We start from the raw sequence: 27,197 nt of genomic DNA, 5'->3' as shown, positions 1-27,197 counted from the left end.
TTTCAGTCATCCGTGCTTGGAGGGAGGGGCTGTCTCTTGCCCTGTGGAGGCTCCTCAACTCTGGCAATTTTCTCCCTTGTCTCATGCCGCTTGGGATTTGCCTCAGATTCATGTGACTTCAAATCACGGCAGGATGCGGGTTTCTCACTCTGGTGGTCGCCCCAAAAAGGTGCCAGCCCCACATTTATTATGGTTTTAAAATCCTGTGAGTGTTTAAGCCAATCTCCTGGGTTGGTTTTGGGGGCGGGGGGGAGGGTTGAGTGTCTGACATGATTTTTGAATGCTGGTGTATGTTTATACCGCACCCGATGCCCCGGCACCCTGACCTCAGCCAGGGCGCACCCAGGGCAGCTGTAGCAATAAATTGACCTTTAAAGGGACAGCATCAACTTAAAAAAAAAATCACGCTCCTGGTGGCATATTTTTGGCCTCTTGTTAATAGGAACAGGGCCTGGGGGCTCTACATCAGAGAGCCTTGAAATTCGAGGGCAGCCTCCGGGTTTTACTTCGCCCTTAGCAGACCCAGTGCTTCATGGGCTGTCCCTGGGCGCATTGCCAGCATCAGCAGGCCCTGGAGCCTGGGCTGCCCGGATGGGTTCCCCGCTGCTCACGCCAGGCGGCTGCTCCTCGCCTTCCATTGTTGCATACATTTGGTGCTGGCCAGAGATGCAGCGTTGTTTGGTCCCTGGACACCGAAGCCTCTCTCTGCCAAAGAGGTGTGGGGTGAGCCCCTCCCCCCACCCACTGCCCCCAACCTTCACCCCCTGTGCCCCAGCTGTGTGCTCTTGGGATTCCTCCCGAACTGGGGATCTGCGTCCATCGTGGAGGGCTCCACCTGGGACCATGGCTTTGCCTTGTGGCCACAGGCTGTGACCTGTGGGCAGGGCCAGCATCTGCTCCATACTGCCCTGGGCTGGCCCAGACCCGGCGGACTGGAGCCCAAAGCCTGCGGGGTGGAGTTTGCGGGGGTGGGGGAGGGGTCCATTAAACCCTGGGTTTGGTCAAAGGCCAGAATCAAACCACTAACGAAATGTTACATTGGAGTCGAGCACTTGGGAAAACACTGCCCTGGCATCTCCCTGCTCCACCAACCTCCGCACAATGCGGCTGCCTCGCTCACTGCTGGGAGCTGCTGACCGTGGCCACCATGTCTCTCTCTGCCCGTGGGAGGTCAGGGGCTGGATGCAGCACGAGGTACATGGGATCTCAGTCCCAGCTCAGCAGGGGTGGCGGTTTCGGGGCTGGGCTCTGGTGAAGCAAAGGGGGGTGCAGGTGTCTCTGTCAAGGCTGCTGGGCTCAGCCAGACCCTGGAGTTCCTTTGGGCTCCCCAGGTCCCAGCTGGTGCTGCTCAGTGTCACCCTTCGGGAGCTCTCTCTGGCCTGGACCATGGGCGTCTGCAGCTGGCCATGGCAAACTTCCTGTGTTGTGGGCCCTCACCATGGTGCCCCTGGCAGCCTGCACTGTCCTCAGGCAATAAATGGTTAATATTGTCCTGCACTGGCTGTGCGTGAACACCACTGCCCTTTGCAGGATGGCCCCAGAACTTCACACCTCTGCGTCATTGGCCCTGTCCTGCTGACAGCGGAGGGGGATTCTCTGTTACCTCAGGGTCTCAATCCCTGGGTTTCTGAAGCAGGAGACAGATCTGGCTCTTTCCTGCTGCCGTCTCAGGGCACAGCATAGTGTCCCTAGGACAGCCGGGGTGACTGTGGATCCTTCTCCTGCACAGAGTACGCGCAACCATAGCTCAGTCGAAAGCCCTGGTTTCTGATCACTGGCTGGGGGTGGGGCTCCCAGCTACTCCAGTCCCAGCATCTCCCAGCAGGAGGTGCTGTGGAAAGCGGGGCAGGAGGGGCCAAGCAGGGGGAGGCAGGGCAGGACTGCCAGTTCCTTGGGGCTGGGATTTACGGCCCTGGGGTTGGTACAGCACCTGACACAATGGGGCCCAAAGCAGGTTGGCGGCTAAGTGCTGTCACACGCTGTACATAGCCAGTCATGCAGCTCTCGCTGCAGCCACAATGAGTCGGGGCTGCAGACGTGAGGGGGGGGGCACCCCCACTGCTGTAACACAGGAGCTGGAGCCCACAGTGCGAATTCGGCTGGAGCAGGGAGTTCCTCTGCTGAAGTTCAGCCAGGAGGCGTGTGAATCCCATCCTGTCCCTGCACCTGCCCTTCCTCTGGGGGCACCGTAGCATGCCTTGCCAAGTGCGCTGCCTCAGCCCCACGCCCTCCCCAGCCCCCTGCAGGGGCAGATCTCCCCCATCCCTGCAGGGGCTGGACAGGTAGGACACCACACACCATTGCCGGCTCACGCTGGCATGCCTGGCACGCCAGGACAACGGGTTTATTGAACCTTTAATAAAAAGCAGGAGCATCCAAAGGGGAGAGAGCGAAAGAGGAGAATTAGAGGGGGCTGCCCCGCGCCCCACCAGGGGAGGGGGCTGATGTACAGTCTATACACAAGCAAAGTGAGGCTGGGATGGAGACCTAGCAATGTGCGTGGTCCCTGGGGGGCTGGAATGCCCGTCTACAGCGCCATGGGGACAGCTGGCACTGCCCATGGAGCAGGGGCCAGGCTGGCAGGAGGGAGCTGGGCTTCCCCTGGGTGCATTGCCCCTCCCCAGCCGCTGGCAAACACCAGCCCAGCAGGGCAAGCCTCAACAAACAGTGTGTTCCAGGGCTTGGATACCAATGGGGCCCAGCTGGGCATCGAAGGTCCTGCCACCAGCCCAGCACGGCTGGACGGCCAGGAAGAGGGGAGCAGAAAATAAAGCCTGTGTTGGGAAAGGGGCTGGTGAGAAACACAGCAGAGCAGCTCAGCAGGGTCCCAGAGCCAGTCCTCAGGTCATGGGGCTGTGGGGGAGAGTGAGCTCCAGATAGAGACATAGCTAGATGGGGGGGTTGGAGATAGATAGATAGATAGATAGATAGATAGATAGATAGATAGATAGATAGATAGAGTGTGGGGATAGACAGACAAGGGGTGTGGACAGACAGACAGATAGAGGAGGAGTGTATGGGGACTGTGACGAAGTGGGACTGTTCATAATGTTTCCTCTGAATATTGTGGGGGTGCCTCAGTTTCCCCTAGGCAGTTCTTAAGTATCTAGGGGGTGGGATAAGGGTGTATGATCGTTGCAGAGCCCTAGAGGGCAGGTGTGTGCAGGGGTCTGGACACAGAGAATGGCCGACACCCTGTTTCCTGGCCACTGATGGCCTGGCCCTTCCCCCCTGCAAAGTGAGAGCTAAAGGGTTGGAAAACAAAGGAATCAGGTGCCCTCCTGGCCTGGGAAAGGGACAAAACCCAGAGGAGGAGGGGCTGGAGGGAGTTTCAGTTTGGGGCTGGCTGGGGACGAGGAGTGAAGTGCAGACGGGGTTGTCTGGCTCACTACCCCCCAAAATGGACCTGGTGGAGGGGTCCGGTTCTCTGCACCTACAAGCTCTGTGTTAGACCATGTTCCTGTCGTCTAATAAACCTTCTGTGTTACTGGCTGGCTGAGAGTCCCGTCTGACGGCGGAGTTGGGGGGCAGGACCCTCTGGCTTCCCCAGGACCCCGCCTGGGTGGACTCGCTATGGGAAGCACACGGAAGGGCAGAGGATGCTGAATGCTCCGAGGTCAGACCCAGGAAGGTGGAAGCTGTGTGAGCTGTGTGTCCTGAAGACAGTCTGCTCACAGAGAGGCGACTTCCCCAGAGTCCTGACTGGCTTCATGGGGAGCAGTTCCAGAGCCTCGCCCAGGGACTCCGTGATAACTGGTGGCAGCGGTGGGATGTACTGCACCCTGTGGATGGCACTTCCTGCAGTAACTGACTGGGGAGCAGTAAAACAAAGTGGGATTGACAAGGACCAGGCATGCTGAAGGCTCGGAGAGGAGCGGTTTCGGAGGGCGGTTAACCCTTGGAGTGTGTGACCAGCGAGAAGGACTGTGCAGTAATGGGGTCCCCCTGGGGACTGCGGTGAGCAGCCTCAGGGGCGGAGGAGTCTGCAGCTCGACCCTGGCAAAGAGGAGGTGACCTCGAGAAGGGCTGGCACACTAGGGGTTCTCCCTGGAAACCGTGGGGAGCTGAGAGCACACAGGCCTGTGAGTCCACAACAACTTGGGAGGAGCGGCGTGATGGCCTGTCACCGTCTCCTTAAGCAGGACATTGTAACCCTGTGCAGAAAGAGAGGGTTGAGCGTTGGAAAGTTCACCAAAGCAGAGTTAATCGTGCAGCTGGAGGAGGATGACCACTCTAAGGAGCAGATTCCTGACCCAGATGGGGCTATAGCAGGATCTGGGAGCAGCTGGAGTGGGAGCCAGGCATCCCCAAGATTCCTGTCCCCGACCAGACGGGGGTCTTCACGATCGGGTTCCCCATCGGGGGATTGGAGACGGACGGGATTGGAGCTGAGTCCGAGAGAGCAAGAGGACTGTGAGAGACAGCGAGAGCCCGAGAAAGAGCTGCAGAAGCAGCAGCAGGATGAACTGGCGGTGGGGAGCTGAGAGGCCTAGGGGACCTCCCCGGGGTGAGTGGGGATAGATCCCGGGGGGCCAGTTCCGCAGGGAACCTCGAGACTAAATTGCTGCCCCTGGTTAAGGCGGGGGGGGTGTGTGGATGCCCACCTCACTGCCTTTGAGCAGGCTGGCGATTTGAACCAGGGGGACCCTGTGGAAAAGCCCCGGTGTCTAGCTCCCTTGCTGGGTCCCAAGGCCATAGACGCCGTCAGCCAGATGGGTGGGGAGGTAGACGGGCTCCCACTCCTGACCCCAACCTATATGTCTGTGTGGAGTTTCCTGGGGCCAGGCCCCTCGGACACCCAGTGGGAGCGGAAGGGGATGGTCAATGGGGAGACATTCCCGGGGTGGTGAGATCCTGGGACAGAGAGAACTGTTGTCAGGCCCCTGGTGGTGCAGCCTCACCAGACGCTGGGGGGCTGTGTGAGCTGGGTGAGGGTCCCAGGGACGAAGCCCCTCGCCCTGCCTATGGCCCAGATCCCTGTGCAGACCCAGGAGGGGTGGGGCTGGCTGGCCGTTGGGGTGCTCCAGGACACCAGCTGCAAGACCCTGTTGTGGGGTGACTGGGTCTCTTTGGGACAGGATCCAGGCCCTGCTCCTGTAACTGCCAAGGGTTTGAATTTGACTCCAGGGAACCAATCGGCAGAGAGGGAAATGGTCAGTGAAAATGCAGATGACCTGGCTGGCAGGGGGGAGGAGCTGCTAGGCTCAGGCTACCTGCCTGCCTGTAACCAGACCCCTGGGGCTGGGTGGGAGAGAGAGATGCTCCCTGCCCCCTTGCACACCGGAGCAGGGGGGCTCAGGGGGCTCAGGCTGGCTCTGATGCAGTGAAGAAAGCAGGGAGCTCGCTGCCTGCCCCCACTGGGACAGCAAGGGCAGCGCTGAGCAAGGGGGGAGCTGAGACCCCAGCTGTGCGGGGGGAGACACAGGCAGGGCAGGGGATCTGTTGGGAGTGGCAAGGTGCTGGGTAAGGAAAGTCTGGATGAGCCTAGGCAGCCTTGTGAGCTGATGGCTGTGTCTAGTCAGCAGGGTGGGAAGGCGAGGAGAGTGGAAGATGAGTGTCCCTCGACCTTACCTGTTAGCTGGGTGGAGAAGTGTGACAGGGAAGGAAATAGAAAAGGAGTACTTGTGCCACAAGTCCTCCTTTTCTTTTTGCGAATACAGACTAACACGGCTGTTACTCTGAAACCAGTGAAGGAAATGTGTCTGTGTCTTTCAGGGGTATTGACTTGCCTATGGAGGGAGCCACCCCAGTCTCCAAGCAGTTGTCTGTGACCAGCCCTGTGTGCTGGGACAAGGGAAATGAGATCCCAAGCTGGGTGTCTGGGAAAGGAGAAAGTGTGTCCGGCTTTTCTTTGTCTGTGGAGCAGACAGAAGGGGCCTTTCAGCCTGTGATGGCTGAGGGTCGTGCAGTTGTCTCAGAGTTGGCTCTGGATTCAGCTAAAGTCCAGGAAGGGAAGGGTCCTAAGTTTGTGTCTGCTCGGGAGAATGGCCCTGTAACTAGGTTGCATCCAGTTAGTGTCTATGCAAAATCCCAGAGACCAGACAATTCTGGTGCTTGTATTTTGCCTGTTGCTAGTGTGTTGTTGGAAAGGGTGTAGCAACTCTGTCTAATCAGGGTGAGATCCTAACCAGGGCACAAGGAGAGCATGAAGGTGATGTGATTGTGTTACCTACTGAGGGTGTGGAAACCGGTAGCAAGAAGGAAAAGATTCCTGAACTTGTGTGTGGCAAAGGGAAGGAGAATGCTTCTAACCTTTTATCTAGGAAGTCTGTAAATTTGCCTGAAAGGGGATTGTGTAGGAATCCGCCTGATGGGCCAGAGGTAATTCTGGATGTAAGGGAGACCCAGAAAGAGTCTGTTGTTGCTCAGGAAAGTGTTCCTCTAGAGCAAGCCCTAGGTGAAGAGGGTAAGGGCAGAATTTCTGTGAGGGGTGAATTGTTGCATAGAAAAGCGCTCGGGAAAGGAATCCTCATGGAGTTTACTGCAACTGAAGGGGGGGTGTGAAAGTGATTTAATCAAGGGTGTGAAAGTGATTTAATCAAGAAAAAAGAAAAGGAGTACTTGTGGCACCTTAGAGACTAACCAATTTATTTGAGCATGAGCTTTCGTGAGCTACAGCTCACTTCATCAGATGTTTACCGTGGAAACTGCAGCAGACTTTATATACACACAGAAATCATGAAACAATACCTCCTCCCACCCCACTGTCCTGCTGGTAATAGCTTATCTAAAGTGATCAACAGGTGGGGCATTTCCAGCACAAATCCAGGTTTTCTCACCCTCCACCCCCCCACACAAATTCACTCTCCTGCGCGCAGGAGAGTGAATTTGTGTGGGGGGGTGGAGGGTGAGAAAACCTGGATTTGTGCTGGAAATGCCCCACCTGTTGATCACTTTAGATAAGCTATTACCAGCAGGACAGTGGGGTGGGAGGAGGTATTGTTTCATGATTTCTGTGTGTATATAAAGTCTGCTGCAGTTTCCACGGTAAACATCTGATGAAGTGAGCTGTAGCTCACGAAAGCTCATGCTCAAATAAATTGGTTAGTCTCTAAGGTGCCACAAGTACTCCTTTTCTTTTTGCGAATACAGACTAACACGGCTGTTCCTCTGAAACTTAATCAAGAAAGTTTCAGTTCCTAAAAGCCAGAAATTTTCTGTTGTGAATGGATCCACTGACTGTCCTGTTGAAAGACCCAGTGTGGATAGTTTTGAGAAGGTCTCAGATGGAGTGAAAGCTGTTAAGAAAGTTAAATAGTCCTATAACCAAGTGGCTGTGTTTGGCCAGCTTGTTGGGGAGACAAGGTTGTTGAGAAAGGGATGTCTCCATGCTGATTCTGTAAGTGAACAGTATGTGGCCCAGGTAAAGATGGGGGCTCTTAACCAAGAGAGCCCGAATTGCAGGCCTCCAGAGTGGAGCACTGGGAGAAGACCCGATCCCAGTTTGACCCCCAGGGGTTTTGGGGTGGCCAAAGGGCATGGGCCGCATAAACCTTCCCACATGCGGCCTGCGAGTGCTATCACCCAACCCCGACCTAAAGGGAGGGCATGAAACTGGAAGGGACTGGTGTAACTCCCACCAAGGAATGGGAGAGATGCTGGGGCATCCATGGGAACATTGATGGCTTCGAACTTCCCCAGGTCACCGGCTAAAGTGACCCCGCTCAGTTCGGTCTCGAAGGGGGGAGAGATGTGATGAAGCGGGACTGTTCTTAATGTTTCCTCTGAATAGTGTGGGGGTGCCTCAGTTTCCCCTATGCAGTTCTTAAGTATCTAGGTGGGGGGATAAGGGTGTATGATCTTTGCAGAGCCCTAGAAGGCAGGTGTGTGCAGGGGTCTCGACACAGAGAACAGCCAACACCCTGTTTCCTGGCAACTGATGACCTGGCCCTTCCCCCCTGCAAGGTGAGAGCTGAAGGGTTGGAGAACAAAGGAATCAGGTGCCCTCCTGGCCTGGGAAAGGGACAAAGCCCAGAGGAGGAGGGGCTGGAGGGAGTTTCAGTTTGGGGCTGGCTGGACATGGAATGAAGGGCAGACGGGATTGTCTGGCTCACTGCCCCCCAAAATGGACCCGGCTAAGGAGTCCTGTTCTCTGCACCTACAAGCTCTGTGTTAGACCATGTTCCTGTCATCTAATAAACCTTCTGTTTTACTGGCTGGCTGAGAGTCACGTCTGACTGCGGAGTTCGGGGGCAGGACGCTCTGGCTTCCCCAGGACCCCACCTGGGCGGACTCGCTGTGGGAAGCACACGGAGGGGCAGAGGAGGCTGAATGCTCCGAGGTCAGACCCAGGAAGGTGGAAGCTGTGTGAGCTGTGTGTCCTGAAGACAGGCTGCTCCCAGGGAGGAGACTTCCCCAGAGTCCTGCCTGGCTTCGTAGGGAGCAGTCCCAGAGCATGGCCCAGGGACTCCGTGACAGGGACAGACATATATGGGGACAGACAGACAGACAGGGGGTGTATGGGGATGGATAGATCCGTAGAGGGGGGGGACAGACAGACGGGGGGGAGTACGCGGGGATGGATGGACAGATGGGGTGTGTGGGGACAGACAGTTCAATCCGATCTGGGTCTCTAGAGGCCATGTGATGATCAAAAGTCTTTGTCCAGCCCCCTTTGTCTGGGAGGGGCTCTGGCCAATGCTGCCCATTGTTGGGTATCCTGGGCACCCCATTGTTCTTCCCCAAATCACTGGTGCTAAGGGGGCATCTTCATGGCGAGTGCCCCCTGCCCATCCCCCCCGGGGGAGCCACGTCACCCAGATGCCTCCACCCCACGTTCCCACAAGGCTGTTTTATGGGTGCCAAGGGCAGCTGTGTCTCCTGGTCCCTGTGGGGGTTGGGGCTGGCTCCGCTCTCTCGCCAGGTAATAATACAATGCCTTTGGCTGGCTGCACCGGGCCCGTCCCGGGGTCCTGTGCCGTGGCTCCCACGGCAGCTACAGGTGGTCGTAGGCAGCGGTGGGGGGTGCAGGGGCCCTCGAGGCAGAGCTGTAATAATACGGGGAACCTGGGCAGGACCAATAGTGCTTGTTAGAGGGGAGCGTCAGCCTGCCCCCCTGCCCCCCCGCCCCCCGCCCCACCAGAATTAACCATTCACACTGAGCATCACAGGTTAACCCACACCGGGAGCTCTGCCCCCCGCTCGGTTCCACTGCCCGAGCCCATCTCCCACCCCCTCCCAGCTCCCAGGCCTCCTGGCTACAACGAGCAGGAAGCAGCCAGTGGCCGGTGTCCCCGCAGCAAAGCCGTGCGGCCCAATGGGTGGGGCATTGGGAGAGGATCCTGAGGACCTGGGTTCTAGTCCTGCCTCTACCACTGTGGGACCTTAGGAGCTCTGGAGCAGGAGCCATCCGTTGTGTGTGTGTGGCACCTGGCATGATGGGGCTCTGATCTTGGGCAGAGTCTGGGCAGCGCCCGGCTTGACGGAACCCTCATCTCAGTCGCGAGCTGGGCAGACCCCTTCCCTCCACCCCCCATGCAGTGGAGCCCCCTCATCCCCATCCCGTGCCAGGCACTCACTCAGCAGGCTGGAATTGGGGAAGCGCCAGGCCTCACCGTAGGTGGAGTAGGGGGAATGGCTGTAGGCGTTCGCAGAGTAATCACTGCCTGCTGGGGACAGAAAGGGGAGTTAGTGCCACGTCCCCAGGGGGGCCAGCCAGAGAGCGGGCAGCGCCCACGTCCCCAGGGGGGCCAGCCAGAGAGTGGGCAGCGCCCACGTCCCCAGGGGGGCCAGCCAGAGAGCGGGCAGCGCCCACGTCCCCAGGGGGGCCAGCCAGAGAGCGGGCAGCGCCCACGTCCCCAGGGGGGCCAGCCAGAGAGCGGGCAGCGCCCACGTCCCCAGGGGGGCCAGCCAGAGAGCGGGCTGGGGGCGTGGTGTACCGAGGGCTGGTACCATGACTCAGCACAGCCCTGGGCAGCTGCTCCTGGTGTTGGGCAGCCTGCATGGCCAAGGGTTCAGGAGGACAAGAAAGTCCCTTCATAGGCCATTCCAGGGCACACCCCCCAGGACAGAGGGTGGGCATGAGCGCCGGGGCACAGGGCACGACGTTCAGGGCACCCTGGGAGACTGGGGAGGATGCAGCTAAGCCAGGAGTGCTGCTGATAGAGCAGTTACCATGGTGAGGAGCCAATGATAGAGAGATAGAGAGACGGGGGGATGGGGACGGATAGAGAGACGGGGTGGATGAGGACAGATAGATAGACGGGGTGGATAAGGACAGATAGATAGATAGATGGGGGGATGGGGATGGATAGACGGGGTGGATGAGGACAGATAGATAGACGGAGGGATGGGGATAGATAGATAGATAGATAGATAGACAGGGGGATGGGGATGGATAGATAGATAGATGGGGGGATGGGAATAGATAGATAGACGGGGTGGATGAGGACAGATAGATAGACGGGGTGGATGGGGATGGATAGATAGATAGACGGTGGGATGGGGATGGATAGACGGGGTGGATGAGGACAGATAGATAGACGGAGGGATGGGGATAGATAGATAGACGGGGTGGATAGGGATGGATAGATAGGTTGACGGGGGGATGGGGATGGATATATAGACGGGGTGGATGAGGACAGATAGATAGACAGGGTAGATGGGGATGGATAGATAGGTAGACGGGGGGATGGGGATGGATAGATAGACGGGGTGGATGAGGACAGATAGATAGATGGGGTGGATGGGGATGGATAGATAGATAGATAGACAGGGGGATGGGAATGGATAGACGGGGTGGATGAGGACAGATAGATAGACGGGGGGATGGGGATAGATAGATCGGTAGATGGGGGGATGGGGATGGATAGATAGACGGGGTGGATGAGGACAGATAGATAGACGGGGTGGATGGGGATGGATAGATAGATAGACAGGGGGATGGGAACGGATAGACGGGGTGGATGAGGACGGATAGATAGACGGAGGGATGGGGATAGATAGATAGACGGGGTGGATAGGGATGGATAGATAGGTAGACGGGGGAATGGGGGTGGATAGATAGACGGGGTGGATGAGGACAGATAGATAGATGGGGTGGATGGGGATGGATAGATAGATAGACAGGGGGATGGGAATGGATAGACGGGGTGGATGAGGACGGATAGATAGACGGGGTGGATGAGGACAGATAGATAGACGGAGGGATGGGGGTGAATAGATAGAGAGACGGGGGATGGGGTGGATAGATAGAGAGACGGGGGATGGGGTGGATAGATAGAGAGACGGGGGGATGGGGGTGGATAGATAGGTAGACGGGGGGATGGGGATGGATAGATAGACGGGGTGGATGAGGACAGATAGATAGACGGGGTGGATGGGGATGGATAGATAGATAGATAGACGGTGGGATGGGGATGGATAGACGGGGTGGATGAGGACAGATAGATAGACGGAGGGATGGGGATAGATAGATAGACGGGGTGGATAGGGATGGATAGATAGGTTGACGGGGGGATGGGGATGGATAGATAGACGGGGTGGATGAGGACAGATAGATAGACGGGGTAGATGGGGATGGATAGATAGATAGATAGACGGTGGGATGGGGATGGATAGACGGGGTGGATGAGGACAGATAGATAGACGGAGGGATGGGGATAGATAGATAGACGGGGTGGATAGGGATGGATAGATAGGTTGACGGGGGGATGGGGATGGATAGATAGACGGGGTGGATGAGGACAGATAGATAGACGGGGTAGATGGGGATGGATAGATAGGTAGACGGGGGGATGGGGATGGATAGATAGATGGGGTGGATGAGGACAGATAGATAGACGGAGGGATGGGGATAGATAGATAGATGCAGATGGACATACTGACTGGCCCTGCCAAACGCTGTGGCCAGTCGGTCTATGTGCAGTGTTTCGCTGGCCTGCAGGCCCAGTTGGCACCAGCTGGGGACGGAGGTAGCCGCGAGCGAGCGAGCGAGCGAGAAGGTCGAGTTTCTTGCCTTGTTCAGCAGGCCGGGGGCCAGGCGGGCTGCGGGTGGTTGGCGGAGCCCCCAGCACACACTGTCTAACCCAGTCCCGAGTCCCCCCGCCCTGTGCTCTCCAATCTCATTTCACGCTCGAGGAGAGGGGCCGTGGAGGCCCGGGTGCAGCGCTGGATTCTCAACGCTGCATTAAGCACATCTCCAGGGTAACGGGCAACAAGCCAGTTCAGCATGTTCCCGGCCCAGGGGAGCCGTGCAGCTACCTGGGCCATGGCCTACAGAGATTAACCCTTCGCAGGGAACAGCCGGCTGCAGCACCGGGGAGTGGGTGTGGGGTGTGGCAGGGGGATTACGGTCTGGCTGGTTCCCAGAGCCTGTCCCCCTCACCGCATTTCTTAGCATCAGGGTGGTACGGGCGGGGGGAGTCCACCTGCTCTGCTCACACAGACAGCCCCCCCAACCCCGCCACAACTCTTCCCAGGTCCCCAGAGCCAAAACTCACAGCTAGATCTGATGCAGGGGTGGATCCTGAGTTTTGGTTCAGCCGATTACAGACAAGGTCAGCTGCAAAACTGATCTGGCAAAAGAACCCAGGAGTCCAGGCTCCCAGCTCCCCTGCTCTAATCACTAGACCCCACTCCCCTCCCAGAGCTAGGGACAGAAGCCAGGAGTCCTGCCTTCTAATCACCCCACCTGTTCTAATAACCCCATACACTGTGTCCCTGAGCCCAGGCTCTCCCACCCCCAGCTCTGCTCCTCAATCCCGACCCGCAGGCCTGCCCTTCCGTTGGGAGCTGAATGGCACCTGAGGGGCTGCCTGCTAACTACCCCGGAGCTTCCCCAGTGCAGCTGCCCTGTGGCACAGCGCTTGCTGCCCCCTCCTCCTGCCCCCCAGGTCCTGCAGCACCCCCGAGCTCCTCATGGCCCTACCTGCCACCATGCCGGCAACGGCGGAGGAGGCATAGCTGCCCTGCCCACCGGTGGGGATGTGCGGGGGGTAGCCAGGCAGGGTGGAACCAACCATCTCGCGCCCTGCAAGGGAGAAGGGATAGCAGGTGTAAGGTGGGACATGGAGGTAGGAGGCAGCCCCGAAAGCAGCCCCCAGCCCAGCTGGATCCTGGCCTGGGGGCCTGATCCTGGGATTAGCCTGCCAGGGAGCCAGGCAGAATGCAGCTACCTAGCTGGAGATCTGCCTAGGGATCTGCAGGTGTGATCCTTCTACCTACTGGAGGGATCTCCCTGGGGATCTCCCTACCTATCTGGGGGGTTGCTATATCTGGGGCTCTACCCACCTACAGGATCTCCCTGAGGGATCTGCCTGGGGATCTAGCACCTTACTGACCTGGGAGATCTGCCTGAAGATCTAATACCTTTGTGATCTGGGGATTTCCCAGGTATTGGGGATCTAGTACCTTAGTGACCTGTGGGATCTGTCTGAAGATCTAGTACCGTACTGGCCTGGGGATCTCCCTGGGGGATCTAGTACCTTACTGACCTGGGGATCTCCCTGGGGAGCTCTTCCTCTCTGTCTCCTCTCCATTTCCTGCAGCCCCAGATCCCTGTTGGTGACTGTGGGCCACCGCACTCCCATCCCTCAGGGGTCTCTAGGGTCCAGGGTGTTGACGCTGTTCTCCAGCCCCAGGAGCTGCTGGTCTGATCTCCGGGCAGACCCCCCGGCCCGGCTCCCCACTCCTCTTGCCCCTCTCTTACGGATCCAGGCAGCTCTGGCTGGAGCTCATCGAGCAGGTGGAAGCCCCGCTGAACCTACCATGTTCCCCAGGCCAGACGGGTGCTAAGGGTTTAACTGGACAGTGCTACACCCCCGCCTCCCATACTGGGCAACCGTCCCTTGTCTTTCTAACCCTCTTCTACTTTGGCACTGGCAGGAGCCTAAATCCCTGTCTGAGCTTCCTGCACCCCCTGTCCCAGCCCTGCGCTCTGGCGATGACCCCACCAGCCTGAGCGTCGGTGAAGAATGCATGGGAAACATGGAGTGCACGGTGACCCGCAGCAGCAGTGAAAGGTGGCTGGGATGGGCATGGACACAAGGGGCTAATGAGCACGGCCAAAATGCTCCAGGCCGGGAGCTCGAAGGCCACATTTTTACATCATGATTTCTATTATGGTAGCACCTGGAAGCCTCAACCAAGATCAGGCCCTGTTGTGGCCAGGTGTTGCCTAGACCCCGACCAAGATCAGGGCCCCATTGCCACACTGACCTGGTGCTAGAGCCAACAGTCTAAACAAACTTCAGAGGATGATTATCCCGTTTCTACAGCTGGGGAAACTGAGGCAGGGATTTACCCAAGGTCCCCCAGGGAGTCGGTGGCAGAGCCAGGCCTTGAACCCCGGTGTCCTGTGGCCAAGCTCTGTGCCCTAAGCACCAGGCTGAGGCGAGTGCCTGGAGGGCTCTGGGCAGCCCTGCCCAGCTGTGTTGCTCAAGAGCTCTCTGCGTCTGTGCCTGCCCCACCAGCCGCCCGACCTGCCAGTGCAGGTGGCCTAAGGGTTTGGGTGCCCAACCTGCCCTGGCCTCCACCAGTTAGGGTTGCTACCCTCTGGGGGGGGGTCAGGGCAGGTGGGCGCAAGGAGGGGGCCGGCTCTGAGATGGCGACGTAGCTGCCATGGGAGGGCCAGGGGATCCAGTCCTCAGTCTGTAGCTCTGTCGCTAGCTAAGGCCTGTAACCCTCCGCCCGCCCCAATTCCTGGATCCCTGGGGTGCTCCCCTGTCCGTAGTGCCCCTCCCTCTGGTATCGGCACAGCTGGCAGGCGGCCTGCAGCCTGAGCTCCTTCCCACCACCCTCCCGAGCTGAGACCCAGCAATTTCCTCTCCTGTGGCCGAGGGGGAGGCCTCCTGGGCTGGAGTCAGCTCTGCAGGTCCCCCTGCTCTCTAGTGGCCTTCTCTGACCCTGCCCTCCACCCCGTGGACTGGATCAGAACCCCAGAACCAAGCCCCCATGGTGGGGGGAGGAGAAGGGGAGTATCACAATCCCAGTCCATAGCCTGAAAGTGCATGTGGCAAATGCAGTTAGCCTGTGGAACTCCTTGCCACTGGGGAGCACTGGGGCCAGGAGGGTTCCAAAGCAGAGGAGACACTGATGGATAAATGGGCACAGGCCCACCTCCATTAGCTGGGATCTAACCCCTTCTGCCCCAGGGCGCGAGCCAGCCATGGCCTGATGGTGTCAGGGAGAAACATCCCCTGGGAGCAGGTGATTCCTGAACTACCCACTGCCCACTTGGCGTGCAGGGGAGGGCCCTGGAACCTTCCTCTGGAGCAGCTGGGACTGGCCCCAGGCAAGACAAAACCGCCGGAGGGTGGGTCCAGTGCTGCCGCCCCTGCTCCCAGCTAATGGCCCAAACTGCCCCAAATCTTGGGAGGCCTCAGAGCCTGGTCTTCTAATCCCAGGAGGGGGCCTAACCCTGGGGCCAGGCAGCTGCCCTTCTGCTGGGCCACTCAAATCCCTGTCTCTGGAGAATCCTGATTCTCCAAGAGCAGTTCGGGGCGGGGGACACACAGCAGAGTGGCGAGCCCTGTTAGCCGGCCAGGGGCTGAGGAGGCAAGCTGTGGGAGGGCAGATGGAGCGGGGAGGCATCTGAGAGCCCGGGCAGGGCTCCCCCCGGGTCTGGCTGGGGAGGGCACGGCAGCAGTGTTTGAACTCCAGCCCATCTGGCCCCCAGCCAGAGCCCTCAGCCCAACAAAAGGACAATTGAGGAGGGCGGGGACGGGAAATGCACCTTTGGTCTCAAGCCAAGGTGGAGGGGGGAAGGACCCGCCCATGTGCAGATCCTGCGGCTAAGGGGTTCCTGGACTATGAACAGGACACCAGTGGGCTGGGCTAAAGTAGAAGCTCAATGGTTCTGTGCGGGGCACGGTCCAGAACTGCTGCCCAGCTCCAGCAGGGAGCCCAGATCCCAGTTGTCCCTGGGTCCAGACCCCAGCGCGAGCCAGACTCCAGAACCTGCCCCTGCCTGGGCTCTCGAGGGAACCCAGAACACACTGGCCTGCTGGGTTCTGGAGGGAGGCTAGAACCTGGCTTCGCATAAATTCTGCCCAGGTCTAAAACACTCCAGAACCCACACTTGAGCTGCCTTCTCCGAGGGGAGTCCACAGACCCAAACTCCCACTTGACCCACAAGTGAGTCTAGAACCCATGCCCACAGACAGCTGCCAGGAGGAGCCTGGAACCCAAATCTCTAACCAGCTGCTGGAAGGAAATGTCCTCCTATAAACTGGGGTCTGGAGAGGGGGTCCAGAACCTGATTTGCCAGCTGGGCTCTCGAGTGAGTCTTGCAGCTCAGGTCAGAGGAAGGGCTGTCAGCCTAGAACCCCAGGGATTGCCCCTGCATTGCTAGATGCCAGCCGCTGCCAACAGCCCCTGCTGCACCACAGCCATACCTGGGACGAGGCCCTGGCCAGGAAAGTGGCCGTAGATGGCGGAGCAGTGGGGGAAGGCGCTGAAGGGTGGCCCGGGCTGCAGGTCCGAAAAGGCGGTGCTAGATAAAGAGGAAGGGGTGGCGCTCGGGCTGGAGGCCCCGGGGGTTTCCTGCTTTACAAGGAAAGGGGAGTGAGGGTCTGGGGGGAGGGGGATGGTGAAAAAAAAAAGAGACAGGAGATGAAATGAAAATGGGCTGAAATGATCACAGGGCCGGTGCCGGGGATCTGGAGCCAGGGTGTGGGATCACAAAGGGGGCACTGGATCCCCTGCCCTTCCCCACACTCCCCACCCCACCCCGGCCCACTGGCGGAGCAGAGGAGGAGGGGCTGGGCAGCAGAAGGCTGGCTAAAGGGAGGGGAGGCGAAGGGGAAGTTGGGATGGCAGTGCTGTGCAGTGGGAGGGGCAGGGCCATGTACTGGCGCTGGTGAGGCTGTACCAGGGTGGGGCAGGAGGGGGCGTCAGTGCAATGTCGTGGCGGGCGGGTGCATAGTGCCATGCAGTGGGGGGCAGGGCTGTGCAGTGGGGGTCACTGTGTGTGTGCGGTGGGGCAGGGCTGTGCAGTGGGGCAGAGCTGTGGATTGGGGGGTCAGTGTGTGTGTGCGGTGCAGGCAGGACTGTGCAATGGGAGTCACTGTGTGTGTGCAGTGGGGCAGGGCTGTGCAGTGGGGGTCACTGTGTGTTTGCAGTGGGGGCAGGGCTGTGCAGTGGGGCAGGGCTGTGGATTGGGGGTCACTGTGTGTGTGTGGTGCGGGCAGGGCTGTGCAGTGGGTCACTGTGTGTTTGCGGTGGGGGCAGGGCTGTGCAGTGGGTCACTGTGTATGTGCAGTGGGGCAGGGCTGTGGATTGGGGGTCACTGTGTGTTTGCGGTGGGGGCAGGGCTGTGCAGTGGGGCAGGGCTGTGGATTGGGGGTCACTGTGTGTGTGCAGTGGGGCAGGGCTGTGCAGTGGGGGTCACTGTGTATGTGCAGTGGGGGCAGGGCTGTGCAGTGGGTCACTGTGTGTGTGCAGTGGGGCAGGGCTGTGCAGTGGGGGTCACTGTGTATGTGCAGTGGGGGCAGAGCTGTGCAGTGGGGCAGGGCTGTGGATTGGGGGTCACTGTGTGTGTGCGGTGCGGGCAGGGCTGTGCAGTGGGGGTCACTGTGTATGTGCAGTGGGGGCAGGGCTGTGCAGTGGGGCAGGGCTGTGGATTGGGGGTCACTGTGTGTGTGCAATGGGGCAGGGCTGTGCAGTGGGGGTCACTGTGTATGTGCAGTGGGGGCAGGGCTGTGCAGTGGGGCAGGGCTGTGCAGTGGGGGTCACTGTGTGTGTGCAGTGGGGGTCACTGTGTGTGTGCAGTGGGGCAGGGCTGTGCAGTGGGGCAGGGCTGTGGATTGGGGGTCACTGTGTGTGTGCAGTGGGGCAGGGCTGTGCAGTGGGGCAGGGCTGTGCAGTGGGGGTCACTGTGTGTGTGCAGTGGGGGTCACTGTGTGTGCGTGGTGGGGGCAGGGCTGTGCAGTGGGGCAGGGCTGTGCAGTGGGGGTCACTGTGTGTGTGCAGTGGGGCAGGGCTGTGCAGTGGGGGTCACTGTGTATGTGCAGTGGGGGCAGGGCTGTGCAGTGGGGCAGGGCTGTGCAGTGGGGGTCACTGTGTATGTGCAGTGGGGGCAGGGCTGTGCAGTGGGGCAGGGCTGTGCAGTGGGGGTCACTGTGTGTGTGCAGTGGGGGCAGAGCTGTGCAGTGGGGGCAGGGCTGTGCAGTGGGGGTCACTGTGTGTGCGCGGTGGGGGCAGGGCTGTGCTGTCCGGGGTAGGAGTAAGGTCCCAACAGAAATTCCATCTCCCTATTTGCCTTCCCCAGAGGTTCATTTCCCTGGGGGATGCAGGGCGGGGGCAGTTGCGAGCACCTCCCGCAGGGTCCCCCAGGCAGCAGGGTCCCGGTGGGTGCTGGTCCTGTAGCCCCTGGCCCTGACATCTCTTCACACCCACGCCAGCCCCAGCCTGCCCTTGACTCCCCCGGCTGTGGGGGGCAAGCCTCGAGGGGCAGCCCTTACCTGTCACGGTCGCGTATGGCTGGGGGGCGGCCAGGCCGCGGCCGAGTGGCGTGTTGGAGGGGGTCAGTGCGGCTTTGCCGTCATCCAGTGCACTGCTCAGCAGGGGCAGTGGGTAGAGACCCTGGGCGAGGGGGCAACAGAAAGGTCAGTGACCCCTAGTAAGTTTCAGCCCCCCGAGTCCTCCTAAGACCCTCATACTGCTCACCCCCCAGGGGAGCCCCCAGTACTGGTCATCCCCCCCCAGCTGGGACCTCCAGTACTGCTCAGCCCCCCTGAGAACCTCCAATACTTCTCACCCCCCCAGCTGGGACCCCCAGTACTGTTCAGCCCCCCCACTGGGAACCCCCCCAATGCTGCTCACCCACCACTGGGACCTCCCAGTACTACTCACCTCCTGCGAGGACCCTCCCCAATACCACTCACCCACCCTGGGGCCCCCAGTACCGCTCACCCCAGAGGGCCCCCCATACTGATCACACACCCCCGCTGGAACCCTCCAGTACTGCTCCCCCCCACTAGAACCCCCAGTACAAACCCCGTAATACTGCTCAACACCCCCTCCCCGCTGGGACCCTCCCAATACTGCTCCCCCCCCACTGGGACCCCCAATACTGCTCCCCCCCCCCGCTGGGACCCCCAATACTGCTCATCCCCCCACTGGGAAAGCCCCCAATACTGCTCCCCCCCCGCTGGGACCTCCCAATACTGCTCATCCCCCCACTGGGAAAGCCCCCAATACTGCTCCCCCCCCCGCTGGGACTCCCAATACTGCTCCCCCCCCCCGCTGGGACCTCCCAATACTGCTCATCCCCCAGAGCGATGGGCATGACCCGGACCTGCTCGCCCTTGGCATGGCTGGGGGAGGCGTAGGCCTCGGGGAAGTGCTGCCGCTCGAAGGGGCACTCCAGTGGCTCCAGGGGGGGCTGGCCGAAGGCCTCGGAGCGCAGCTGCTTGCGGGCAGCACGGGGGCCGCTCTGGGTGTCCATCCTGAGCCGGCAGCTTTCCGGGTCGCCTGCCGGGCAGAGCAGCCATGAGACCCCGCTCCAAGGGGCGGGCATGACCTGATCCCACAAGCAGCCACGGGCATGGCCTGATCCCCGACCGGCCCCCCACAACCAGCCACGGGCCCGGCCCGATCCCCGACTGGCCCCCCAGCCATGCATGGCCTGATCCCCGACCGGCCCCCCCACAACCAGCCACGGGCCCGGCCCGATCCCCGACTGGCCCCCCAGCCACGGGCACGGCCCAATCCCTGACTGGCCCCCCAGCCATGGGCATGGCCTGATCCCCGACTGCCCCCCCCCAACCAGCCATGGGCACGTCCGATCCCCGATTGGACCCCCCACAACCAGCCATGGGCACGTCCGATCCCTGACCACGCCCCCCCCCAACCAGCCACAGGCACGGCCCAATCCCCGACTGGCCCCCCAGCCACAGGCACGGCCCGATCCCCGACTGGCCCCCTGCCCCCCAGCCAGCCCATAGCTCCTCCAGGCCTGGCCCAGCTGCCCCAGGGATGCCCGGGCACCACCCAGCAGCGTGATGACACCACAGAGGGCATCGCTGCCTGCTGGGCCCTGGGCTGGGCATGGCAGACTGAGACCCGCCGCGTGGGAGCTGCCCTGGGCCCCGCCAGTCTCAGCGCCGCCTCCCCCGGGGGGGCTGGTAGGAGCAGCCCTGGCCCGGTCTCTGTCGCCCTCACGGGGTGTTCGCACCCACCCCGGGGCTAAGACGCCGGACTCCTCTGTCCCCATCTGCTGCCAGCCCAGCCCCAGAGAAGCCCCCCCAGCACCGTCCCACCCCCACTCACTGTCGTCCAGCTTCCTCTTGTTGTCGCTGCTGGCCTGGGCGATGCCCAGGAGCCCACTGATGGAGTAGGTGGAGCCCAGCGAGTCCGACTGGGGTGACTCCGGGGGGGTCACAGCCGAGCTGGGGACTGAAAACAACCCCCGCCGGGTCAGTAAGTCCTGGAGCAAGCGCCAGGAGAGGGGGTGGGCACGACGCCAGGACACCTCGCCCCATGGCGCTGGGTCGTGCCACCCGCCCCGAGGACAGGGGCAAGGCTGGGTATCCCAGGCCACCCAGGGGAATCATCCCTTGCAGATGTGCCTGGTGCACCGGGGACTCTGGGTGCTCCAAGCCTGACGCCAGCTGGCTCTGTGAGCCGTCCCTTCTCTGTGCCCATTTCCCTGTCTGGGGCAATGGCACAGGGTGGTCAAAAATGGAGGGCATTTTCCACAGAAAATTTCCATTTTTTGGTGGAAATTCAAATACTAAAAAATTTCAGGAAAAAACAGAAAATGTTTTATTTGGCAATGCTGCTGCAGTGCCTTCTGGGAATTATAGTTTGGGTGCCTTGAGTCCCTGTTCTCCTCTATAAGCCAGGATCCGGGGTGAGACTACATCTCCCATGGTGCACCACAGATGCATGGCAGCTGGGAGTCCCTGGCTATGGTGCATCATGGGAGATGCCCCCAGCCAAGAAGCCCAGCCCATAAAGGAAAACAGTGATATGGGGCAATGAACTACAACTCCCATGAGGCACCAGGGCACATTTCTGAATTGAAACATTTCAGTTTGGGAGCATTTGGGTTTTTTTATTTAAAAAAATCTAGATTTTTCTGCAGGAAACTGACGCTTTTCATGAAAAATTCCATTTTGTTGAAAACTCAAGTTTTGAGACTCACTCAGGCTGTGCCCGGGGCTCAGGGCTTTGGAGGCCACACAGTTGTCCATCGGGAGGTTGAATGGCTGCTGGACTTTGGTCCGGATGATTCTGATGGGGAAAAAGGGTATCAGAAAAATTAAATGGCAGGCCCTGGGCGTGGGCATGCCCAGTGTGAGAGCCGGGGCTGCTCCAGCACAGACTGGCTGGACCGACTCCTGTCCAGAAGGAAGCTGGAGGCAGGTCCCCTGGACTTCGGGGAGTGGTTCCTAGCACAGATTGGGGAGAGATTCATCCCTGGGCAAAGTCCTAGGTACCACTTCAGTCCCACTTTGCCTGTGGGGCATCGCAAAGTATTTTAGCCCCACGTTCCAGATGGGAAAACCGAGGCACAGAGAGGGGAAAGGGAGCAGGACTGAAATGGTGTCCAGGCTTTGTGGGATTTAAGTGGTACCAAGGCCTAATAACTCCACCGGACCCATGTTGGGCACCTCCTTGCCTTTCCGAGGGGATGGAGGTCATAAGAACATAAGAATATAAGAATGGCCAGACTGGGTCAGACCAAAGGTCCATCCAGCCCAGTATCCTGTCTACCGACAGTGGCCAATACCAGGTGCCCCAGAGGGAGTGAACCTACCAGGTAATGATGAAGTGATCTCTCTCCTGCCATCCATCTCCACCCTCTGACAAACAGAGGCTAGGGACACCATTCCTTACTCATCCTGGCTAATAGCCATTAATGGACTTAACCTCCATGAATTTATCCAGTTCTCTTTTAAACCCTGTTATAGTCCTAACCTTCACAACCTCCTCAGGCAAGGAGTTCCACAGGTTGACTGTGCGCTGAGTGAAGAAGAACTTCCTTTTATTTGTTTTAAACCTGCTGCCCATTCATTTCATTTGGTGGCCCCTAGTTCTTATATTATTGGAACAAGTAAATAACTTTTCCTTATTCACTTTCTCCACACCACTCATGATTTTATAGACCTCTATCACATCCCCCCTTAGTCTCCTCTTTTCCAAGCTGAAAAGTTCTAGCCTCTTTAATCTCTCCTCATATGGGACCCGTTCCAAACCCCTAATCATTTTAGTTGCCCTTCTTTGAATGGTTTCAGAGTAGCAGCCGTGTTAGTCTGTATTCGCAAAAAGAAAAGGAGGACTTGTGGCACCTTAGAGACTAACCAATTTATCTGAGCATAAGCTTTCATGAGCTGAACCTTTTCTAATGCCAGTATATCTGTTTTGAGATGAGGGGACCACATCTGTCGGCAGTATTCAAGATGTGGGCGTTCCATGGATTTATATAAGGGCAATAAGATATTCTCCGTCTTATTCTCTATCCCTTTTTTAACGATTCCTAACATCCCGTTTGCTTTTTTGACGGCTGCTGCACACTGCGTGGACTCTTCAGAGAACTATCCATGATGACTCCAAGATCTTTCTCCTGATTACTTGTAGCTACATTAGCCCCCATCGTATTGTATGTATGGTTGGGGTTATTTTTTCCAATGTGCATTACTTTACATTTATCCACATTAAATTGCATTTGCCATTTTGTTACCCAGTCACTTAGTTTGTGAGATCTTTTTGAAGTTCTTCACAGTCTGCTTTGGTCTTAACTATCTTGACCAGTTTAGTATCATCTGCAAACTTTGCCACCTCACTGTTTACCCCTTTCTCCAGATCATTTATAAAGAAGTTGAATAGGATTGGTCCTAGGACTGACCCTTGGGGAACACCCCTCTCCATTCTGAAAATTTACCATTTATTCCTACCCTTTGTTCCCTGTCTTTTAACCAGTTCTCAATACATGAAAGGATCTTCCCTCTTATCCCATGACAACTTAATTTACATAAGAGCCTTTGGTGAGGGACCTTGTCAAAGGCTTTCTGGAAATCTAAGTACACTATGTCCACTGGGGTCCCAACTAAATGAGAGTGGGGGGATCCCCGACGGATAGGAGGGGTTCCTGGGAGATGGAAGGGGACAGGACTGGCTACATCTAGGGGAGATGGGTGGGGATCCCCCAGGGCCGGACCCTTGCCACCTCCAACCTGTTAATGGAGCTGACACTGGGCACGGTGTCGTTGTCACAGACGCCCTCGGCCAACAGGCGGTCGCGGATCTCCCAGGCAAACATGGTGGGGTTCTGCCGCTTATAATCCCCAATCTTCTCCACCACCTTGGGGGTGGCCACCTTGGGCTTGGAGCCGCCGATCACGCCGGGCCGGATGCTGCCAGTTTCGTAGTACCTACTCCAATAGAGAAAGCAAGAGGGTTACCGGGTAAAGCGAGGGAAGTGGAGGGCGGGCGCTGCTGGAGTATGAGCGCTTGCGGGGTCTATGCTGCGATACCTCCCTCCCTATGGACTGAGCCCGGGGCTCGTCTTTCAGCACAGTACTGCAATCGCTCAGCGTGAAATGAACAGCTGGTTCCTCCCGGCTCACTGAGTGCCTTTAGCCCCAGATGGGGAAACTGAGGCACGGAGAGGTAACAGGGCATCACCCCAGTCTCCGATGGGGTCTTTGTAAATAGTCAGAGGGTATCCAGCCTCGGGGAACTATATCAAGCTGATATATGCTGATATAAGCTGATATATGCTGATCAGGCATGTCCCACTTCCTCCAGCCATCCGTTCCTACTGTGCCCACCACAGTGGTGTCTGGTGGCACTCTGGGACCCTGGGCTGGGGCTGGTTGAATTACTTATTGCAAACAAATGACCCTCCCCATACAGTCCCTCCCAAGCCACCCCCAGCTCGGCAGGACTGTCCCCAGCCTAGGGCACGCTGCATGGTAACTCACAAGCACTTCGGAGACTAACCGGTGGCAGGGGATGTACTGAATATTGGGGTGAAGAACCCATTCATGCTACTCTACCAAACTCCTGGCACCATCCACCCTGAGCCCACCACCCGTGGCAGCAACCGCTGGCTCCTGTGTGGAGGTGGGGGTTTCCCAGCCACTCTGCGCCAGCCAACTAGCCTTGCTGGGAGCCAGGTGCAGGGATGGCCAGAGACCGTAGTTTCTGGAGCTGTTTGAGCAGAGAGTCCTGTCCCTCCATGCCGAGAGCTGCCTGCCCAAGAGGACCCCAGCCAAGTGTAGGCCCCGAGATCATTATCTTCATTGACAGACGGGAAACTGAGGCATGCAGAACTACAGGGACAGGCCCAAGGTCACATGGGATCGGGGCAAAGCCAGGAATTGAACCCTGGGCTCTTGAGCACCAGACAGTGCCCTAGCCACTAGACCAACCTTTGTGTCCACTTAGCTCTGCCCAGACAGATTCTAGTTACCCTGGCTGGGCTCTTTGCAGCAGGACTGTTCCCAGACTGGATGGCGAGCTGTGCCGCCTGTAACAGCCCCTGGCCCGGCTCCTCCCATGGAGGGCAAACTGGGGGGACTCTGCTGGGAAGCCGGGTGTGACTGGCCAGGAGACTGTGAGGCCACGTCCCAGCTCCACTGCCAGCCAGCAAACATCTCCCGCTTCTGCGCTTACCTGCCCAGGATTTTGCTGACGCAGCCATGGCTGACCCGCAGCTGGCGGGAGATGTCGCAGGGCCGCACGCCCTGGTGAGCCAGGTCCACGATGCGCTGCCTGACCACTTCTGGCAGGGGGCGGCCATTCACAAAGGCCCCGCCCAGCTGGTTCAACCCGCCGTGCCCTGCCAAGAGACAAAGCCAGCCCCAGGCAGGCCAGGGGAGGCCTGGTATTACTTAGGGGCCATGTACCGCAGCCGGTTACGCGCACTGGCTCAGCCCCGAGAGATCAGGCTGAGTGCAGAACCCCCAGGGATGTTCTCTGGCCGGGGTCCTGCAGGCACCAGACGCATCGCACTGTCTCCCAGCCTTAGACTCCATGGATCAATGAGATTTTTAGCAAACTTTGGGCTGCTAACAAGTGAGATTCCTGGAGCCCAACGAGGGTCACCAACACCTGTGATTCCATCACGGGGCTCGCGATATTGGCTGTTTTCCTTCAAGCCACAGCTCCTAGAGTCACAGGATGACAAGAGAATCTCCACTGGCATTTTATTAAAAAGTAAGTAAGTTTCTGTCTCTCGTGGCTGGGGAGAAAATGTGACCCCCAACATGAGCCCAATGGTTCGAACCCCGGAAAGCAAAATCTCCTGATTTGTTTAGCCTGGCTTGGGATCTGTGCTCCCTGGGTACTGGTGGCACTGCTAACAGCCTCTGTTTGTCCCCAGGGATGGCACAGGCCCTGGCTTTCCTGGCACCAGCCTCACCCAAAGATATATTCTGGTAGCACCTCGGAGCCCTGCTCCGAGATTAGGTGCTGCACAGGCAAACCAAACAAACATAGATTAGATCTGAGATTGTTGGACAGAGCAGATCCAAGGGATAAGGGTGTGTGTTAAATGGGTGATGTGTAGGAATTCTCACTGGAGCTGTTTTAGGTTGAACAAGCAGCGACACCTATCATTAAGGTGGTCTGATACTTCCCATTACGAACCCCTGTTTTCAGTTGTGTATAACTTTGCAAACTTAAACTTTCAGGGTTGAAATTTTCCAGGCCAGGGTCTGCCACAGGCTGAACTGATTTGGAAAGTTTCAGCTAAAATGGTTCTGCTGTTTCCAAGACCGAGACTGGCAGGGAAATACATGGCTTTGCACATGTCAAAAATGTCGAGAAGCTCTAACACCTCCATGCTTTGGAGGAAGAACTTGAAATTTGGCAGGGGGAGGTTGCCCTTGGATCAGTGAGGTGCCTTTTGCCATCCCCATGCAAATTCACTTAAAGTTGGCCATTTGATGAGCCCCTAAAATCTCAGTTCACACATGCTCAGTGGAGACTTGTTAGAGTTTGGCAGCTAAATTCTCCAAAGATTCCATCTGCCCTGAGTGCGCTCTATCCCCTCACATGTGACTGGATGTTGCATGCTCCAGCCCCACAGTGCGAATGAGCATGCTCCATCCCAGGGCTGCAGGAGCGGAGCAGGACTTTCCCTGCAACTAGGGTGACCAGATGTCCTGATTTTATAGGGACAGTCCCGATTTTTGGGTCTTTTTCTTATATAGGCTCCTATTAACCCCCCCCCGCCCTTGTCCCAATTATTCACATTTGCTGTCTGGTCACCCTACCTGCAACTGATCCTCCTAGAGGCTGGGGCTGCTGTGGTGCTGGGATCAGGGAGACTGTCTGTCCCGTGCATTCAGCAATTCCCCCTCCAGGCCTCCAGGCTAATGCCAAGGGGGAGGAATGGGGGAGGGTGAACAGGAGATGTAGTGTGGTGGGGGACAGCAGCAGAAGAGGACAGGGAGAGGTTAGAACTGGATGGGGGCAGAAGAGTCCATCCCCACTAGACACACTCCCCATCAGAGCCCAGAATGGAACCCAGGAGTCCTGAGTCTCCCTGTTCCTCTGCTGTCTAGGAAATAGCCGTGAAGCCCCCTGGAAAAAAAATGATGATTGGGGTGGGGGCAGAAATCGGATTTTTTTTATTTAAATACATTTTTGGATTTTATTGAAATGACAGTAAGTTTTTCTTTTTAAAAATACACCTGTTTCAAAGGCAATCTGAATGTCATATGAAATATGTTCAGGGCTAACGCTTGTTATAATTTCTTCAAACATTTCAATACAAATAAATTGGCTGAATCCATGATCCTCCAGCAAAACCTTTGCACCAACAGCTGCTTGTCTCTAGAAAGAAAGAATCAGGAGCAAGACATCTAAGTTTGGAAGCCGAGTTTTGTAAATGTGGCACACTAGGTCCTGTGCTGTATTAAGGTGACCTGGGACTGTGCTAGGGGGTGCAAGAGCCTGGCAAAGTCATCCCAGGCGTTGAGACCTGGCCTCTGATGCCAGCAGACGCCATCAGGTATCTCACTGGGATCATCCTCTGAGCCCACCTGGGCCATCTCATACTGCTGGTTTATAGCTTCTGGTCAGACTAGCTCCGTTCTCACATTATGACAACCATGGAAACGCACTCTCCAGCTCATGGAAAAACACGGAATGCCGGTAACGGCCAGCCCTTGCTTCTGGTTGGATCTGGGCCCTTCACGTAAAGAGCCTCGCTCTGTCGCCTTGTGAGCATACACGGGCAGAGACGCAAACACACCGAAATCCATTCATTTCCGCGCCAGCCTCCCTCTCTGACTCCAGAA

General features: G+C 58.1%; 1 protein-coding gene across 12 annotated transcripts in view; it reads right to left on the bottom strand.

Moving 5' to 3' along the window:
- Nucleotides 1–8,851: 8,851 nt before the first annotated feature.
- The window catches only part of PAX8 (paired box 8), a 41,716-nt gene continuing 23,370 nt past the window's right edge, over nt 8,852–27,197 (bottom strand). For 2 of the 12 annotated variants that reach the window (XM_073324909.2, XM_073324911.2), the window contains exons 3-12: nt 24,565–24,772; nt 23,121–23,321; nt 21,089–21,177; nt 20,212–20,337; nt 19,238–19,413; nt 18,402–18,522; nt 16,335–16,511; nt 12,869–12,970; nt 9,519–9,608; nt 8,852–9,006 (exon numbers count right to left, since the gene is read on the bottom strand). In XM_073324909.2, coding sequence (XP_073181010.1) covers nt 8,936–9,006; nt 9,519–9,608; nt 12,869–12,970; nt 16,335–16,511; nt 18,402–18,522; nt 19,238–19,413; nt 20,212–20,337; nt 21,089–21,177; nt 23,121–23,321; nt 24,565–24,772 — 1,361 coding nt within the window. In that variant the 3' untranslated portion in view covers nt 8,852–8,935. The remainder of the gene's footprint in view (nt 9,007–9,518; nt 9,609–12,868; nt 12,971–16,334; nt 16,512–18,401; nt 18,523–19,237; nt 19,414–20,211; nt 20,338–21,088; nt 21,178–23,120; nt 23,322–24,564; nt 24,773–27,197) is intronic. The other 10 variants (XM_073324915.2, XM_073324913.2, XM_073324916.2 and 7 more) reach the window with 10 other exon arrangements.

This window comes from Lepidochelys kempii, chromosome 26 (genome assembly GCF_965140285.1).
Source record: "Lepidochelys kempii isolate rLepKem1 chromosome 26, rLepKem1.hap1, whole genome shotgun sequence".
NCBI lineage: Eukaryota > Metazoa > Chordata > Testudines > Cheloniidae > Lepidochelys > Lepidochelys kempii.
This window is presented reverse-complemented; position numbering and strand designations above follow the sequence as displayed.